The following is a 17,733-nucleotide window of genomic DNA, read 5'->3' on the forward strand; positions in this document are numbered from 1 at the left end:
TCGCGCACACACACACACATGCATGCACAAATAAGTAAGTGTAATAACATTTAAAAATAAAATATAATATTATGCAACATGAAACAAGCCAGTCCCAAAAGAAGCAATCCTGTTTGACTCCACTTTCAGGCCGTGCTTAGAGTGACAAAACCAGACTGAAAATAGAATGGCTGCGTCTTGGGTGGGGGAGGGGAGTGGGCATATAGAGTTGCAGTTTGAAAAGATGGAAAAGGTAAGAGTTAGATGTTGGCCAGGCATGGTGGCGCACGCCTTTAATCCCAGCACTCGGGAGGCAGAGGAACGCAGATCTCTGTGAGTTCGAGGCCAGCCTGGCCTACAAAGTGAGTCTAGAACAGCCAAGGCTACACAGAGAAACCTTGTCTTGAAAAACCAAAAAAAAAAAAAAAAAAAAAAAAAAAAAAAGGAGCTGGATGGTAGTGACTGTTGCATGGCAACCGGAAGGTGCTAAATGCCACTGGCCTGTACTTTTAAAAAATGGTTAAGATGCTAACTTTTATTTTACATATATCTTACTATAATTAAAAAGAGACAAAACATAAGACCAGGCCTGTCTTAAGGGATTTCTTTTTCTGTTTTTGTTTTTTGTTGTTATTCTGGTTTTTTTCTTCTTTTTTCTTTTCTTTCTTTCTTTCTTTCTTTTTTTTTTTTTTTTTTTTTTGAGACAGGGATTCTCTTGCAGTCCTGTTTGCCCTGGACTTGCTTTATAGAGCAGGCTGGCCTCAAACTCACAGAGATCTGCCTGCCTCTGCCTCCAGAGTACTGGGATTACAGGCATGTGCTACCACACCCAGCAAGGGATTTCTTTTACAGGATGTAGCTAGTGACTAAAATGGCCTATGAGGGTGCCTCGCCAAGGTTTGTACTATTCTAAGGTTTACCATATATTATCTTATTCCAGTACAGAAAACTTAGAGCAAATATATATTTGTGTGCATGTGTGGTTTTTTTTTTTTTGAGACAGGGTTCCTCTGTGTAGATCCACCTGCCTCTGCCTCCCCAGTGCTGGGATTAAAGGTGTGCACCACCATGCCCAGCTAGAACAAATATTTTAAAACCTTTACATTTATAGCATGTCTTTCTTCTTCATCTTCACTGCTTCCCTTTGCTACAGAGCACCAGGGGGTACCCAACAGAAGTCAGAGACGGAGGCCCGACTGTAAACCCTTCCCCAAGGGCCAACCCCAGGCAAATGGGGCCCCGGGAGTCTTTCTTTTTCTTAGTACGTTTGAACATATATTTGTTTCCCCACATCATCAATTATCTATCCCCTCAGCAAAACAGCACCCTGAGTGACTGCATCACCTCATAGGCAACATCAATCTGTGGTCAGAATGTCAAGAGCTCTTGGTTAAGAATCTAACAAGGTCTCTCTGAAATGCCCTACTTTTTATTTTTTTTCTTCCACAGTGCCTGAGATTGAACCCAGGGGCCCTGTGCATGCTAGGTGAGTACCCTGTCACTGAACTACACAGAGATTCTGAAGGCGGAGACTGTATTTTTCAGGAAGAGGCCCCACTACCCTAGACATCAGTCAGACCAAGCCCTAGGGTCAGATACTAACACTAGATCCCCCTGCCTCAGGAATGCATGCCTTACTTGGGGATCATTAGCTGTCCCAGGTAATGAGGGGGATCATAGTAGAGGTGGTGGAAGTGACAAATGGCGCTTTGAGCATGAAGAATATATAATGTCTGTGTGTATAAGGAGCTCGTCATGCACCGTCTGCTGGTGGCCACGCTCCCACACTGCCTAGTGACCCCATCACCGTTCTACATGGAGCACCTGGTATTGAGGTACCTGTCCACCCTGGAAGAAGGGGTCCCATGCCAGAAACTCACACTTCATGGTCTTCACTGCCACCTTCTGAGAAGTCCCATCTTCCTGCTTCAGATTTCCTTCCATTACAGACCCGAACTCTCCTGCGAAGCGAAGCAACATCTACATGATGCTCTGCAGACTCTCTCCTGACCACAGAACCGCAGATGCGTGTGGTGCAAGACCAGCTCACCCACAGACATTGGGCAGAGCCTTCTCGCCTCTCACACCTGCATACTGGGGGTGCACACTGGTAGTGTAAGTCTGAGTGGTTCAGACTTTGCTTAGCTTGTCACGTCACCGGCCATTATAACTGACCCAAGATGCTTCTAGGAAAACATGGGAAATCTTTCCAAAGATCACAAAACAGTATTTTTTTTTTTAATCCACCAAATGCTGGAGTCAGAACTTGGGGCTTTTTCACAAGTTAGGTAAGCACATTACCACTGAATTACACTCCCAGCTCAAAGCACACATTTGATAACACTATCATTCATGCTATAAAAACAACTTTAAAATTTAAGTACATATTTTCATCAACTGAAGTAGATCAGTACCTTAGAGTAGAACAACAATCAATCAGTAGATAATAATATTACTACTACTACTACTAATAATAATAATAATGATAACAATAAAATAATAATAATAAATAGTAACCATTGAACCACATGCCCTGCCATGAAGGAAGGGAATGTATACATCCAAAGCTTATTTCCTCCCATGGGCTGCAGATGCCTTTTACTAATGTCAGATCCAGGTTTCAAAATTCTCCTCTTTCATTTTAAGCTCCAAAGAGGAAGGAGTGACTTGCATTTTAACTACAAGTCATAACTTTGATATTTTATTCAATGAATACATGTTTAAAAATCCTTTTCCTCCTGTTGGGTTGTCATGCCCAACTTTGACATGATAGGTTTTGTGTGTGTGTGTGTGTGTGTGTGTGTGTGTGTGTGTGTGTGTCTCCATCTTATTGTAGTTTATTTTGTCCTGTTTGGTTGTTGTCTCTCGGACGTCTGTTCTTTTCTAATGAGAGACATAAAAGGGAGTGGATCCCACATGGGAGAGGACGTGGGGAGGACTCGGAGGAATGAAGGGAGGGGGAAGTATAACCATGATATATTTTATGAGAAAAACCTATTTTCAATAAAAAGGTAAAGTAATAATAATAAATGCCACACAACAACAACAACAATAAAACAGAACACAGTCTGCTCAGTGCTACAAGTACAACGGGCTACGATGTTGTGATTGGGGTAAATGAACAGTAATCTACAGCTCTGTGTGTTCAGAGGAAAAAAAAAAACCCTCAACTGCCCTTTGCCTCAACTCCTAAACAAACTGCTTTAAAGCTGCTTACCTTCACCCAGGATTTTCCCGAGAACTAGAAGATTTTTGTCAATCACCACATCTTCCAGTTTATTTTGCAGCTCCTGGCTCACCCCCAAGCTGTGCACTGCAACAGGAGTGACGACGGTGTGAGTACGTGTGAGCAGTGGGCTTTCTCCCATTAAACATAAGCAGACATGTGTGTGTGTGTGTGTGCAAAGTCCTACGTCACAGCTACATGCTCTCCATTTTGTATACAATTCTCCTGTGATCGAGGTGAACACAATTCGGCCTCCAAGGTGAGACCCGCTACAAACAGCTTCCCTTTTCCCCAACAGCAGTGGCCTGCTCTGAGATCCATGCAGCAGTCTGCTTTTGACATTAGAGGGGTTGGGGAAGCATATCAGTGGGCACATGCTGCTGGGTTGTATGTCCCTATTTGTGGTATAGCAAGGAGCCACTAGGATCCTTCTCCTACGCTCCCATGCCAGCCAGGGAAGAAGAGAATCAAACCCAGAAAATACCCAGAGAATACCCATGCCCTTGTACATGGGGTATGTGGCACTTTATTTATTTATTTATTTATTTATTTATTTATTTGTGACATCAGGCTAAGTTGGGTACTTCAGGGGACTGGAGAGTAAGATTGTCTACAGCAAGGACTTGGTATATGACAACGTATGCAACACATGTGCAGCATTAGGGAGGGAGAGCTGTCTAATGACCCACTGGCAGATGGCTCACCCTAAGCTACAGCCGAGGTGCGCACAACCTTTGAAAGAGAAGACCCTTTATATTGGAAGGGAATATGTTCCCTGATGGAGGGGAAAAACTGTCTAAATGAGTAAATTTTTTTTTTAAAAAAAGGCAAGAACAGAGACATTTAAAGGTAAAAGATGGAGGTTAGAAAAGTAGTTAGTGCTGCTGTCCACCAGAGTCACTTTTGATTCACAGTAGCCTGCATTCCATCAGGCTGGGTCCTGGTTTGCTTTGTTTTGTTTGGTTTTGCCAAGCTAGATATCCACAGGCATGGATCTGACAAGGTTTGCACACAGCCATGTTGCTTCTGACGTTACCCAGGAGCTTCTGTCTGCTTACCCCACCCCCACCCCAAAGCCAGACCCCCTCACTCCCACTCAGCAAAATCTCAGCCTGCCAGTGTAACTTGGCAGACTGTCCTTGTCCTTCGAGTTAGTGGCCAGGATAACAGGAAGTGACGTTGGAGGTTACATCCACTGCTTTGTTGCTTCCTTTAAACCTTTGATCTCTGCCCAATTTCTATGGGTGGTTCACGGGGTTGTGGATCCTTAATTCGTTTCTCTTTTTTGTTTTGTTTTTGTTTTTTGAGACAGGGTTTCTCTGTGTAGCCTTGGCTGTCCTAGACTCGCTTTATAGACCAGGCTGGCCTCGAACTCACAGTGATCCATCTGCCTCTGCCTCCTGAGTGCTGGGACTAAAGGCGTGTGCCACCACGCCTGGCCTTTAACTCATTTCTTAACACCAGATTCACTTCCGATTTCCAGTAAACTGGCCAGTAGAGCTCAATGTGGCAACATCTGACCATCTCCTTGCTAATTTCTGAAATGCTTCTGACGGTAAAACCAACCATCCTGCGTGGATGTGGTGGCCAGTGACTGTAAACTCTGCACTCAGGAGGTGGAACTACAGAGGGTCATGAGTTCGAGGCCAGCCTAGACTATATAGCAAGACCCTGTCTTAGAAAACAAAAACAAAAGCCAGGCGATGGTGGTGCATGCCTTTAATACCAGCATTTGGGAGGCAGAGGTATGCAGATCACTGTGAGTTCGAGGCCAGCCTGATCTACAAAGCAAGTCCAGGACAGCCAAGGCTACACAGAATACACTGTCTTGAAAAACAAAACAAAATAAAACAACAACAACAACAAAAAGAAAAGAAAACAAAACAAAAAGAAAACCCCATTATGTAATTTTTTTCCATTCTCATCTCTCAGCTTTCTTTAGAAATCTACCTTGCCTCTCCACTATTTTAATTTTTGCCAACAAGTGAAACGGAAGTCAACTTACAGGTAAGCTCAATGGCTCGCCGACAGAAGGACCTCTTTGCATTGTAATTCATGACTAATCGGGAGTCCTCCTCAGAGAATGCATCCCTGCACAAAAACAGAGACATCCAAGCACAAATTAGGGCAATGGAACCACATGCTGACACCACAAGGACGTTATGGTGACACCACCAAGTATAAAGGACTCTTCTGCAGCCAAAACATCCCCTGCTGGCATTTATCTTGGTGGTAGAGTACTGGAAGAGCAGGTGTGAGGTCCTGGGTTTGACTCCCAGTATCGAACAGGGAAAGGGCATTTTAAAAAAAATCTCACTGGGAGAGATAGGTTGCTTTTCTTAAATCTATTTTAGGTCTACCTGGTAATAGCTAAACACTTCTGCCTAGGTATCATGAGGGACATATACCAGCACTGAGTAACAATGGTAAATGTGCTTGCCTATAGCGGTCATGATTATACAACTTATATATCTTAGCTGTGCATGGTGGCAAATGCCTATAATCCCAGCACTCTGAGAGGCAGAGGCAGGCAGATCTCTGTGAGGTCGAGGCCAGCGTGGTCTACAAAGTGAGTCCAGGACAGCCATGGCTACACAGAGAAAGCCTGTCTCAAAATACAAAAACAAACAAACAAACAACAAAAAGCCAAAAAAGTACATATGTATATATCTTAAGAACCAAGAACAATTTATTTTTTTAAAAAGAGATTTGTTTATTTTTATGTGTATAAATGTTTTGTCTGTATGTACACCATTGCTCCAGCCCCACATAAGCCTTTTCTTAAGGTCTATTTTTCCATTTTTCAAAAAAAAATTATGTATATGTGAGTGTATCTACATGAGGAGGCCAGAAGTGGGCATAAGAGCCCCTGGGGTGGAAGTTACAGATGGCTGTGAGACACTTGACATGGCTGCTTCTAACCAAATCCAGGTCCTCCGCAAGAATAGCCAGTGCTCTTAACCATAGAGGAACCTTTATACCCTGACTCAGCATCTCATAAGTGTATAACATAGTGTGTGTGTGTGTGTGTGTGTGTGTGTGTGTGTGTGTGTGTGTGTGTGTGTCTATGTCTGTGTCTGTGTGTATGCTATTCTTAACTCAGGCTCACAGCAGTTAGAATTGGTAGGGATAATGGGTACCACTGAGAGGCAAATAATAGCAAGGAAGCTGGGCAACACTAGGAGGTTGTCCTAAGTGACAGAATTGATGCTGGAAAAGGAAAAGAGGGATTTTAAAATTGGAATGTTGAAATTAAAAAAAAAAAGGTAGCTATTTGAAACACATAATTACAGAAAATGTGAAAACTGAGCCAAGGAAGCAAGAGAGGGGAAGAAGGAGGCAGGGAAGGAAGAAGGATTAGAAGAAGAAGAAGAAGAAGAAGAAGAAGAAGAAGAAGAAGAAGAAGAAGAAGAAGAAGAAGAAGAAGAAGAAGAAGAAGAAGTAAAAAACCAAGGGCCAAGCCACCTTCAGCCATCCAGGGATGCTAATACCTTGGCACCTGTCCCCCCTGTAGTCCCTATACATAGGTGGGTATCTGTCTCTGAGACGACAGGAACACAGGTGTTAGGAATTACAGGCCTTTTCAGATTCTGGAATCCTGGAAGCGAATCTAAACGCAAAGCTCATGCCCATTTCGTACCTGCTTCATACACAGCGTGAAGGTATGTAACACTTGCAATCGTTTTTTGAGTATGAAACAAACTTTCCAAATGTGACATCATGTTGGCACTCTGTTTCCAATTTGAACCATTTGGTAGTTCATATTTTCAGCTTATGAATGTTTGAGCTGTACCTTAAAAAAAAGTGGGGGCTAGGGAGATGGCTCGATGGTGAAGTGCTTGGTGTGTGAGCATAAGGACCTGAGCTGTGACCCCCAGATCGACATAAACACTGAGGATACTACTGCATGCTTGTCGCCCCAGAGCTGAAGGAGAAGAGAAGGGCAGGCTTCCCCCAGCCAACTAGTCAGCCAGTCTAGCCAAAACCTTAAGACTCGGCTTTAATGAGAACCTATCTCAAAAAATACAGTGGAGGAGGCCTCTGAAATGGCTCAGTGGGTAACGGCACTAGCTGCTGCTGCCGACTTCAGTTCAGGTTCTGTCACCCATGCGTGGAAGAAGAAAATGAACTAATTCCTGCCCGTTGTCCTCTGATCTCTTTATGTGTACCGTGGCATGGGCACACACACCTGATGTAGACCTCTTGTCTCCACACAGGTGTGCCCAGGAAAGTGCAGGGGAATACACATGTGTACACATATGCATATATCACACACACACAATACATAATAATTGGTCTCATTTTTAGAGCTGCTCATTCAACGATACCCAGTTGGCATAGTGTATCCTGCTGAGGCTCTTCTCTGTAAAAGAGCCATTGCACTGCTGGCTTTTGCTGTTGCTGACTTTGCAGGAACTGGTTTATGTAGGTAAGTCACCTGACTCTGAGGTCTCATAAGATAAGACAAGGCAAAGAGTCCAGAGAGGCACTAGCATCTGTCAAATCAATATCATCAACACTATGAGGTTTTCTTTCTTTCTTTCTTTCTTTCTTTCTTTCTTTCTTTCTTTCTTTCTTTCTTCTTTTTTTCCTCAAGGCATGGTTTTCCCCATCCCAGCTCTACCTAGACCAGGAGGCTGGTCTTGAACTCACAAAGATCTGCCTGGCTCTGCCTCTGCTGGAATTAAAGGTGTGCTCCTCCAGCCCTACTCAAGGTTAACAATTTTAAGTGGGAAACTTACCCAAACCTTGTTTCTTGTACTCTTCTTTTGATGGCCAGAGAAATATACAAAATCAACCCAATGAAAACAAATCCACAGAAGCAGCCGAGGATGATGAGCACAGACTCAGTGTTGCTAGGCGCTGGAGTTGATGAGGGCGCGTAATCTACCCTACCTGGAACAAATCCAAAACCATGAACCGGAAATAATCCTCTGGGATCCCAAACACACAGGATATATTGGCTTGCAATCCTTTAACTTTTTGTGGCCAGTGAATGCAGGTCGTTCTCACTTTGTGCAAGGTGAAAGGATTCGGAGTTTTAACTATCAATGAAACTAGGGGCAGGAGAGATGGCCCAGAGGTTAATAGCACCTGCTGCTCTTCGAGATGATCCAGGTTCGGATCCCAGCACCTACACTGCGTGTCTCAGAATTGCATGAGCTTGAACGGTTCCAACCCAGGCCTCCATGGGCCCTGTCTTGCATGGTGCACATACAGATAAGCAGGCCACACAATCCAATAAAGATAAATAAAGTTTAAGAAAACAACGAGACTAGTTTTTTGTTTTCGTTTTTTTGAGACAGGGTTTCTCTGTGTATCCTTGGCTGTCCTGGACTCACTTTGTAGACCAGGCTGGCCTCAAACTCACAGTGATACGCCTGCCTCTGCTTCCCAGGTGCTGGGATTAAAGGCATGCGCCACCACCGCCTGGCCCAAGACTAGTTTTATTGTATCATTTCATAGTAAATGCCTGTCAAAACAACACACTGAACTCCACAAATATATACAACTTTCACTTGTCAATTAAAAAAATAACTAAATGACATGCTTGATTCAGTTAGTAATAAGTGCAGAAGAAAATGAAAAATTAGTAAAGCTAGCATTTGCTTGGTGCACAGAATTTTTCCCTTTCCTCCCTCTTTTCACAGGGTTTCCCTACACAGTCCAGGCTGGTCTTCAACTCTTCATCCTCAAAAACAGTAAGAAGCAAAGTTGCTTCCTTGTCCAAAAGAGAAAAATAAAAAAAAATCAAGAGACATTTAAACAATGTTTGTCTTCTAACCATGCAAAGGAACACACTAAAACACCTTTCCTGTGTTGCACAGAACTGTCATGTTCTTTTCTAAGTTGGACTATAATCCCAACATTTTATCTTTGGTGTTGTAAAGTGCCTCTGTGAACTCCTTTAATGTGTAGGCTTTGCTGTTGTGCTGGGATGGCGCCCAGGGCTTCATGAATTCTAGGCAGATGCTGAAGCCCTGAGCTATGTCCACAGCCTCTAATGTTTTTGTTTTTGTTTTGGCAGGTGTTTCTTTAACTGAGCAATTTCTATTGCTTCTGTCACCTCACCAGGCTTCTGTAAATACATTCACAACTCTGCTCATGCCAATAAGTTCATCAAATAACAGCGGTGCCAACACCCCACACTCCGTTTACCTCCAATTCATAGCTGCCTTCCAGCACCACCTCCTTTCATGTCTTCCTGGCTTTTCATGGTTTCACACTAAACCACTTCTGTCAACTATCCATGTTTGTAAAGGTCACTTGAATTTGGTGCCGAGAGGAAAGGGCGTCACACGGGCATGTGTCTTTCTTTTGCCAAGCGTGTGAACTCAATGACGGACACGGTGCTCAATCACCGACAAGCTTGGAGACATGTGACATGGCTGCCGTGGAGATGCCGCACATCTATCACTCATGGTGACTAGAGGCATCTTTGTGCTTTGTGCAGTGACAATTCTCGTAGGAAGGTAGCTAAAAACTGAAACGTATTGCCGGGAACTGGTGTTACTCAGACTTGAGTAACGGCCATGGTTACATATTGAAGCAGCGCAAAGCAATTCTGCCTATGAAACAAAGCTTTAAAACTGTGTGTAGCTTATTACACATGAGAATGGAAGTTCTGTGGTTACAAATTCTGATTTTTTTAAGAAGGATGGACCATTAACGATGTGTATATATTTGCCAATGTGTGTGACAATGCATGAAGGCCCATACATGTGGGTTTCCATGGAGACCAGAGAAGGACAGCAGATTCCTTGGAACTAGAGTTACAGGTGGCCGTAAGCTGCTTTAATGTGGGCGCTGGGAAACTTAGCTCTTGCCCTTGGCAGGAGCAGCAAGGGTCCTTAAATGTAAAGCTGTGTCTTTTGAATCAGCATCTCTCTGTCTCTGAGAGACGCCTTCAGTCTTCCTAGCACCAGGAACTGTGCTCCCAGGAAACGAGTCTACTGGCTGCAGGAAGGTCATCTGCCTCCTGTTTAGTAAGAAGAGGGATCACTGCTCGTGGATTGCTGGGAAAGAGACAGACGCAAATGAGTCCCTGCCCTCCAGTCTCATCTGACGTCGGGTGCAAAGGCCATGTTTGCCAAGGCCTTGTAGATGAGTAAGTCATGCTGAAAAAGATGGGCTGGGCATGGATTTTTTTTTTTTACAAAGGCTTCCTACTAACCAAGGTAGGCTGGGCTAGGCTGGGCTGGAGTCAGAACAAAAGTGGCTCCCCTGATTTACAGAACCATGGATAGCATTGGGCCCATGGGAGGCATCATGGTGGATCCTTGCCAAAGAACATTCCACCAATAGGCAAGAGGTGATATGCATGGTTGGGCATTTAGCTCAACCAGCCAGGGCAGCAGGAGGATGGCATCTGGAGCAAACACTTGATGTTCTACGCAGTCCGAGTTTCAAAGCACATTACCCAAAGGTTGAATGGGTAAAAACACAAGGCAAGAAAGCTTCAAACAGAGCAGAAACAAGCGTGGCAAACCAACAGCGCCAGTCAGAGGCAGCTAAGGACCAGCGGTATTGCCTGTCCAAAATGCAGGGCCATGTGCCTTAAACTAAATTCAAGAGGTAAAGTCCAACTCAGTGTTCTGAAAGAATGGATCTTCCTCACTAGTTATGAGCACTGACAGTAATGGCAGGAGTGTGGGAGTTCTGTGGAGTTAGTCTAAAGTTCATTACCATTGCAACAATGTTTCTGTCCTTATTTTGCAATTATCAGTCAGTCATCCACTGTTGCACGGGTCCCACTTATGCACTGGGCTCACATTCTGCGCTCAACACCCCCGCCCCCGCCCCACTCACTGTGTTCAGGAATGATGACTTTCACTGGCTCACTGAAGGGCCCAATGCCCCCTTTAGTGATGGCCGCGATCCTCACTGTGCAGGTGGCGTTGTGGATTTGCACAGGAATCTGAGCCCAGCTGCCATTCTGGCCGACTTCTTCAGAAAGCTCTTTCTGATAATAGAAAAGAAAAGGAGAAACGAAACACTGAGACATGGGGGGGGGGGGGCGGGGAGACTCACTAGACAGCTACCCACACACCCACAGTTCCTTTTGAGGGAAGCCACCCGCTTTCCATGCACAGAGGTCATATTTCCACAAAGTTCTTTCTTCACAAGGGCCATTGCCGGGGACACTACAGTGTGGGTCACAGGGCTGGGGGTGGGGTGGCAGTAATCTCAAGCCTTGGGGGGCCTTGAGAAACTAAGATCCTGAAGGCATGGCATTTACAGTGGTCACTTAAGAAACTTCTGGAACAGAGGGAACTTGTAGTGGATGCATCTAAATTGGTGGTTCTCAACCTTCCCAATGCTGCAACCCGTTAGTACAATCCCTCATGTTTTAGTGATCCCCAGACATGAATTATTCTCATTGCTACTTCGTAACTATAATTTTGCTACTGTTATGACTCCTAATATAAATATCTGATATGCAAGATATCTGATATGCGACCCCTGCACCAGGGGACGTACTCATAGGTTGAGAACCACTCTTCTAGATGTTAAGAGCAGAACTAAAGCTTTGAGAGCCTGTGTGCACAGTCTTACCCTTGGCACAACGCCACAGACTCACACTGTCCCTTGGCACTACGCACCTGCCAACCACCCTTGATTTAGCGCCACTGAGCTTCAGTTCTCTGAAGTCCTGGGGGTTCTGACTAAAGGCTCTAGATGGACAGATGAGGGAACTAATAGCATTATCTCCCCCCCCCTCCCTTAGGCTTGACAAGTGGACATCTGTGCTATTTGAAATTTATTTTTAGATTTAAAAAAATTTTGTAGGCACATGAGTGTTTTGCCTGCATGTATGTCTGCACACATGCATTCCTGGTGCCCTTGGAGGCCAGAAGAGAGTGCTGGACCCCCTGGAACAGGAGTTACAGATGGCTGTGAGACACGATGTGGGTGCTGGGAATTGAACCTGGGTCCTCTGGAAGAGCAGCCAATGCTCTTAACCACGGAGCCACCTCTCCAGCCCTGATTTGTGCAATTCATGAGGCCTGGGTTTACATTCGCTGCTGTTGTTTTAAAGCCATCGCCATGCCGCAGTGAGCCATGGGGGCCCAGGGAGGAACTCAACCAGGACACGCTTTTGCCGATACATCCCTCAGGCTCTCTGGACCTCCGTGCTCACAACGCTCTCCGTTCTCGCTTTCGTTGTCTTGGAGATCATAATATAATTACAGCATTTCTGCCTTCCCTTTCCTCCCTCCAAGCCCTCCCACATATCCTTCCTTGCCCATCTTTAGATTCATGGCCGCCTTTTCTCATTATTGGTGTTCCATGCATATATGTACATATGTTTACATATATATCCCTAAGTATTATCTGTTCAAGCTATATAATATTACCTCTATGCATATTTTCGGGGCCGAACAAACAGCAATAGATATGCCAAAGGGAATAGGGAAAAGCCAACGACACCTCAGCCCTCTACAAGGAACCCAAGCTTAGGGAGTGCTGAGAACGGGAGAGTTGGTCCTCCCAGGGAGAACGCACCAACTGCTAAGCCATCTCCACAGGAGCCTAGCTTTTTGACGTGACAACTGTGGGGTTATCAGCCTGAAACAAGGCTCTGGGACCCTGTCTTCATCCCTGGATGGTGGAAGTTTGACATGAGACAGAAATAACAAGTCAGGTGGGGCACAGGGACCACAGACCATCTCTGGACTGGAGGTGTGGTTGGTGGTCACGTCATCTTGAGTTCCATAGCTCTCAAGCCAGTCACTTGTAGAAATGGTACAGGACAGAGCCAGCTCAACCTCAAGGATAGAACAAGCCAGTCATTCATGACCAAGAGGCCACCCGGTTTGGCCTCCTGGAGCTGGTCCCAAATCTAAGCTGGAAGTGACTCCTCCGTTGAGAAGAGGAGAGGAATTGAGAAGGGGGAAGCTCCATCTCCCACCCTTCTGCCCTCAGGGGCCTGAGCTCAGGGGCCGTGCTGAAGATTTCTTAAATGAACAAATGAAAAGTTAGCAGTGGTAGGGGCTGCATATCCTGGGTTGATCCTTTTCAGACAGAAAGTATTTTATTTTGACAGTGGGTTAGCTTGTGCCACTAAAGCCACCCAGAGACCCCTTCCAAGGAAGTTCTGAAATCACACAAATACAAAACCCAACTTACTACAGCTGTCAGTCAGAAATTTCAGAACTGCCCAGTTTCCTGCCTTACACGAGAAGAAGTAGCTAAAAGAGCAAATGAAAGGACTGTCGTGAGAGATGACATTGCCTCAGCTGGGGCTGTGACATCCCCTCATCAGTGTAGATGAAAAGAGTTCTGGAAATGAAGTTAGGTCATTGTAAACATCATTTCAGCCTGGTCAGGGCCCCTCTGGCCCTTCCTCAGGACCTCCCTCTTTGCTTCCAGGTTCAGATCATGAGACAGAAGTGCAATGCTCTCGAAATAACGTGACTGTCTCAGTCTGTTATTGTCACAAGGCACAAAGTACAGAGTGGGCGCAATGCAAATGACCTCATGACTGGATGACTTGACACCCGCAAGGAGGTAAGTTACAGAAAGGTCACAGCCTGAACTGTGCCTATATTGTTCTCCCTGCAGAGGGGACCCCCTCTGAACAAAGGGCCACGAGAACGTAGGGCACGGCTGGGTGTGCATTCTACTCTCAAGCCCCGTCATCCATAGAGCTTTCACCACTACTCTTGAAATGCTGCGGCTCAAGGAGTCCCCTTTAGGAAAGAGGCTTTCATGCAAACCAAAAGGAATAGCTCTTTAAACACACTGGCTTGCTCTAGAGCACAAACGGGTCTGCTGGAATCTTCTACCAACAGAGACAAATGAAATCCCTACTGACTCGGACAATGGGCAAACCTTTCTGTCCTACACTAAGCATTCACCACTGTGGAAATGCTACACCGTCTGAACTCAGCCCATGGGGAAATACAGTTAAGCTTGAGACACTGGGACAGATGACTTGGGACAGGACTAGGGGATGAGAGGCTTCTTGTGTAGGATTGCTACAGACACTTGGTGATCATTCACATGGTGTAGGACACCACGGATGACCAAGTCCTCACCTTTTTCTTCTATCCCATCAGCTACTGTTTCCAATAGCCTGCTCTTTTATAGAAAGGAAAGGAGAGAGAACAAATTCCAATCATTATTTTGGGGGGAAAAGCAATTTTTATAAATGCTGCATGGCAGCCAGGTAGTGGTGGCAGCACACATGGGGCTGGGGGGTGGGGGGTGGGGTGGGGGAGGGGGTGGCGGCAGCGCGGGAGGTTGGTGGATCTCTGAGTTTGAGGCCAGCCTGGTCTACAGTGTGAGTTCCAGGGCTACACAGAGAAATCCTGCCTCAAAAAACCAAACAAACAGGCTGGAGAGATGGCTCAGCAGTTAAGAGCACTGACTGCTCTTCCAGAGGTCCTGAGTTTAATTCCCAGCAACCACATGGTGGCTCACAACCATCTATAATGTGATCTGATGCCTTCTTCTGGCCTGCAGGGGTACAAGCAGGCAGAGCACTGTATACAGAATAAACAAACACATCTTTAAAACAAACAAACAAACAAAAATACTAGATGACATCCAGGTGTGGTGGCGGGCACACCTTTAATCCTAGCACTCGGGAGGCAGAGGCAGGTGGATTGCTGTGAGTTCAAGGCCAAGCCTGGTCTACAAAGTGAGTCCAGGACAGCCAAGATAACATAGAGAAACCCTGTCTCAAAAAAACAAAAACAAACAAACAAATAAAAAAACCCAAAATACGAGATGACATGAAGTTGGGAATGGTGGGAACCAAGCTTGGACCAGGGCTTTGGCTGCTTGCTTCTTCACTGTGCTCCTCTCTCTTGCTAAGAAGCTTTGTGATGTTCCAGACACATGCAATAAAGAGGCTAAAATTCGGATCTACCACCAGGCTTATAGGGAGGAGGACTCTGATGACAAAATAGGCATATTTTCCATGACCACAATAAAGGAAGGTAAGGAAGAATACGTCCTGTTAGTGGCACCAGTGTGTCCACCTTCTCCAGTCTGGTTTCTGTTGCTGTGATAAACACTGAGGCCAAAATCAATGTGAGGAGAGGAAAGGGTTCATTTTGGATGGAACAGTTCCAGGTCACAAGCCACCACTGAGGGAAGTCAGGGGAGGAACCACAGCAGAAACCACAGAGGACACTGCTTAGTGGCTTGCTCACTGGCTTCTGCTTAGGCAATTTCTTATACAGCCTAGGATGACCTTCCTGGGGATGGTGCTGCCCACAATGGGCTGGGCTCTCCCACAAATAAAGGCTCGCTAAATCCTGTCCTCTTGAGGCTGCTTACTCTTTTCCGTTGTCTTGAAGCTAAGGATGTTCCAGGATAATCTTCTGGAAAGAATCCAGAAATTCCCGTGAGGCTATGAACTACCATGATGCTAAGCCCTGTAGCTCCTGACTGCAAGCTGTGATCACTGGACAGTCCCCAGTACATTCTTCCTCCAACAGCCCAAACTTCCTAAAGACAAGAGTCACACGATAACACAGGCTGCTTTTAACGTAGCTATTTGCTGATAAGTTAATGCAAAGATAAGTAGGGTAGTGAGAAAAGCCTCTGGAAAACGACATAGAGTGTTTCAGCTTTAATTTTTACTGCATTGTTCGTGTCCCATTGAAAGGTGCCTTGCCTTGTGCAATCACAACAATCCCCATGAAGCGAAAGCTTCTGAAACAGAATGCAATCGGCTGATCAAAAGGAAATGACTAAGTGTGCTTTAAGAGGGTGCAGACTTACGGAAGTGCCCACGCTCTCCCATGTGTGAGATATCCGGTAGCCCAGGAGCTCCCCATCCTGCCGTCTAATTGGAGGCTTCATCCATCTGATATCCACGTTATTGTTAGACTCGTTCAGAAACACAGAGACATTTAAAGGTGCTACTGATGGAGCTACAAAAGAAAGAGAGAGAGAGATAAATAGATACAAGGAAAAAAGCACATAGACTTTTGTTTTCTTCTCGGTTATCAAGTGTTTGGGTTTCAAACGTTTTATGAAACAGACCCAGACTAATGGTAAATTCCTATCCTGTTTCCAATTAAGGACCATTGAGAGACAGGCAGTAGTGGTGCAAGCCTTTAATTCAGCAATCACAGCAACCACACACACACACACACAAAATTCCATAAGAAGAAGGAAGCAGGCAACATGGCTCAGCCTGAAGAGGTAGGAGGCTCTCTAGGAGTTCGAGACCAGCCTGGTCTACTGGGCAAGTTCCAGGATGGCCAGGGCTTACACAGAGAGCCCCTGTCTTGAAAAAAAACAAAACAGTACCATTGAGATACCACTGGAATTTTGTGTGCCCATTGTATGTGGTGATTGGGAATTAATCAGAGCTTTGCGCATGCTGGCAAGCACCCTATCAACTAAGCTACATCCCTGGACCTCGTGTAAGCTTTTACAAGAAGGGGTTTGGGGAGCTAACTCCTCAAGGTTATTTTGCTTGCTATTTTAACAGTGTTATAAACATGGAAGGTAGGCTAACATCAATGAGGACGTCTGGGAAGGAGAAGGCTGGTGCTCACTGGTTCCCCCTGTAGACACCTGGAAGTGAACAAGGCTAACTGCTGAGAAGCTCAATGGCTCTGGGATGGGCAGGCAGGAGCTGATACAGAGGCCATGAAGGAGTGTTGCTTATGAACTTACTCAGCCTGCTTTCCTATAGAATCCAGGACCACCAAGCCCTGGGATGGTATCACTCACAATGGCCTAGACCTTCCCTTATCAATAATCAATTAAGAAAATGCCCTATAGGGCTGGAGAGATGGCTCAGAGGTTAAGAGCACCGACTGCTTTTCCAGAGGTCCCGAGTTCAATTCCCAGCAACCACATGGCTCATAACCATCTATAATGTGGTCTAATGCCCTCTTCTAGTGTGTAGGCATACATGCAGGCAGACCACTATATCCATAATAAATAAATCTTAAAAAGAAAAAATAAAGAAAAAGAAAATGCCCTGCAAGCCATGTGCTGTGTCGACTATAATGCCAGCACTCAGGAGGCAGAGACAGGCGGTTCTCTGTGAGTTCGAGGCTAGCCTGGTTTACAAAGTAAGTCCAGGACAGCCAAAGCTACGAAGAGAAATGTTTAGGCATGAAATATATAAAAAGCAGACAAAAATCACAGCATGAAAGATAAAACTATAGTAGCACACTAGGTACTGAACAAGGTAAGATTACCGAATTGAAGAGATAACAATAAAAACCTTCCAAAGCAAAAATGAGGAGAGAAAAAGGGGGAGGGATTAGCAGAGCACTACTGCATTATGGGACTTCAAATGGTCTGTTAAGCACATAGCTGAAGCCCTTAAAAGAGAGAAGTCTAAAGGGCAGAAACACATGAGGAGCGGAGGGGTAGCTCAGTGATGAGGAGTGTTTGTATCATATGCATGAGATCCCAGGTTAGTCTCCAACACTGTGAGGGCAAGAGAGCAGCCCGAATGTTCCCAACCGTGGGGTGATAGCAGCCCAAATGTTCCCAAACGTGAGGTGATAGCAGCCCGAATGTTCCCAAACGTGAGGTGATAGCAG

At 45.3% G+C, this 17,733-nt stretch overlaps 1 protein-coding gene across 1 annotated transcript in view; it reads right to left on the reverse strand.

Moving 5' to 3' along the window:
* Window positions 1–17,733, reverse strand: part of MERTK (MER proto-oncogene, tyrosine kinase) — a 96,220-nt gene that overhangs the window by 23,572 nt on the left and 54,915 nt on the right. Inside the window, exons 8-13 of the mRNA XM_084777615.1 lie at window positions 15,944–16,095; window positions 11,015–11,168; window positions 7,948–8,101; window positions 5,211–5,296; window positions 3,197–3,292; window positions 1,860–1,940 (exon numbers count right to left, since the gene is read on the reverse strand). Of these exons, the coding sequence (XP_084633741.1) occupies window positions 1,860–1,940; window positions 3,197–3,292; window positions 5,211–5,296; window positions 7,948–8,101; window positions 11,015–11,168; window positions 15,944–16,095 (723 nt within the window). The remainder of the gene's footprint in view (window positions 1–1,859; window positions 1,941–3,196; window positions 3,293–5,210; window positions 5,297–7,947; window positions 8,102–11,014; window positions 11,169–15,943; window positions 16,096–17,733) is intronic.

The sequence above is a fragment of the Acomys minous genome (assembly GCF_964271855.1).
Source record: "Acomys minous genome assembly, chromosome: 3".
NCBI classification, from domain to species: domain Eukaryota; kingdom Metazoa; phylum Chordata; class Mammalia; order Rodentia; family Muridae; genus Acomys; species Acomys minous.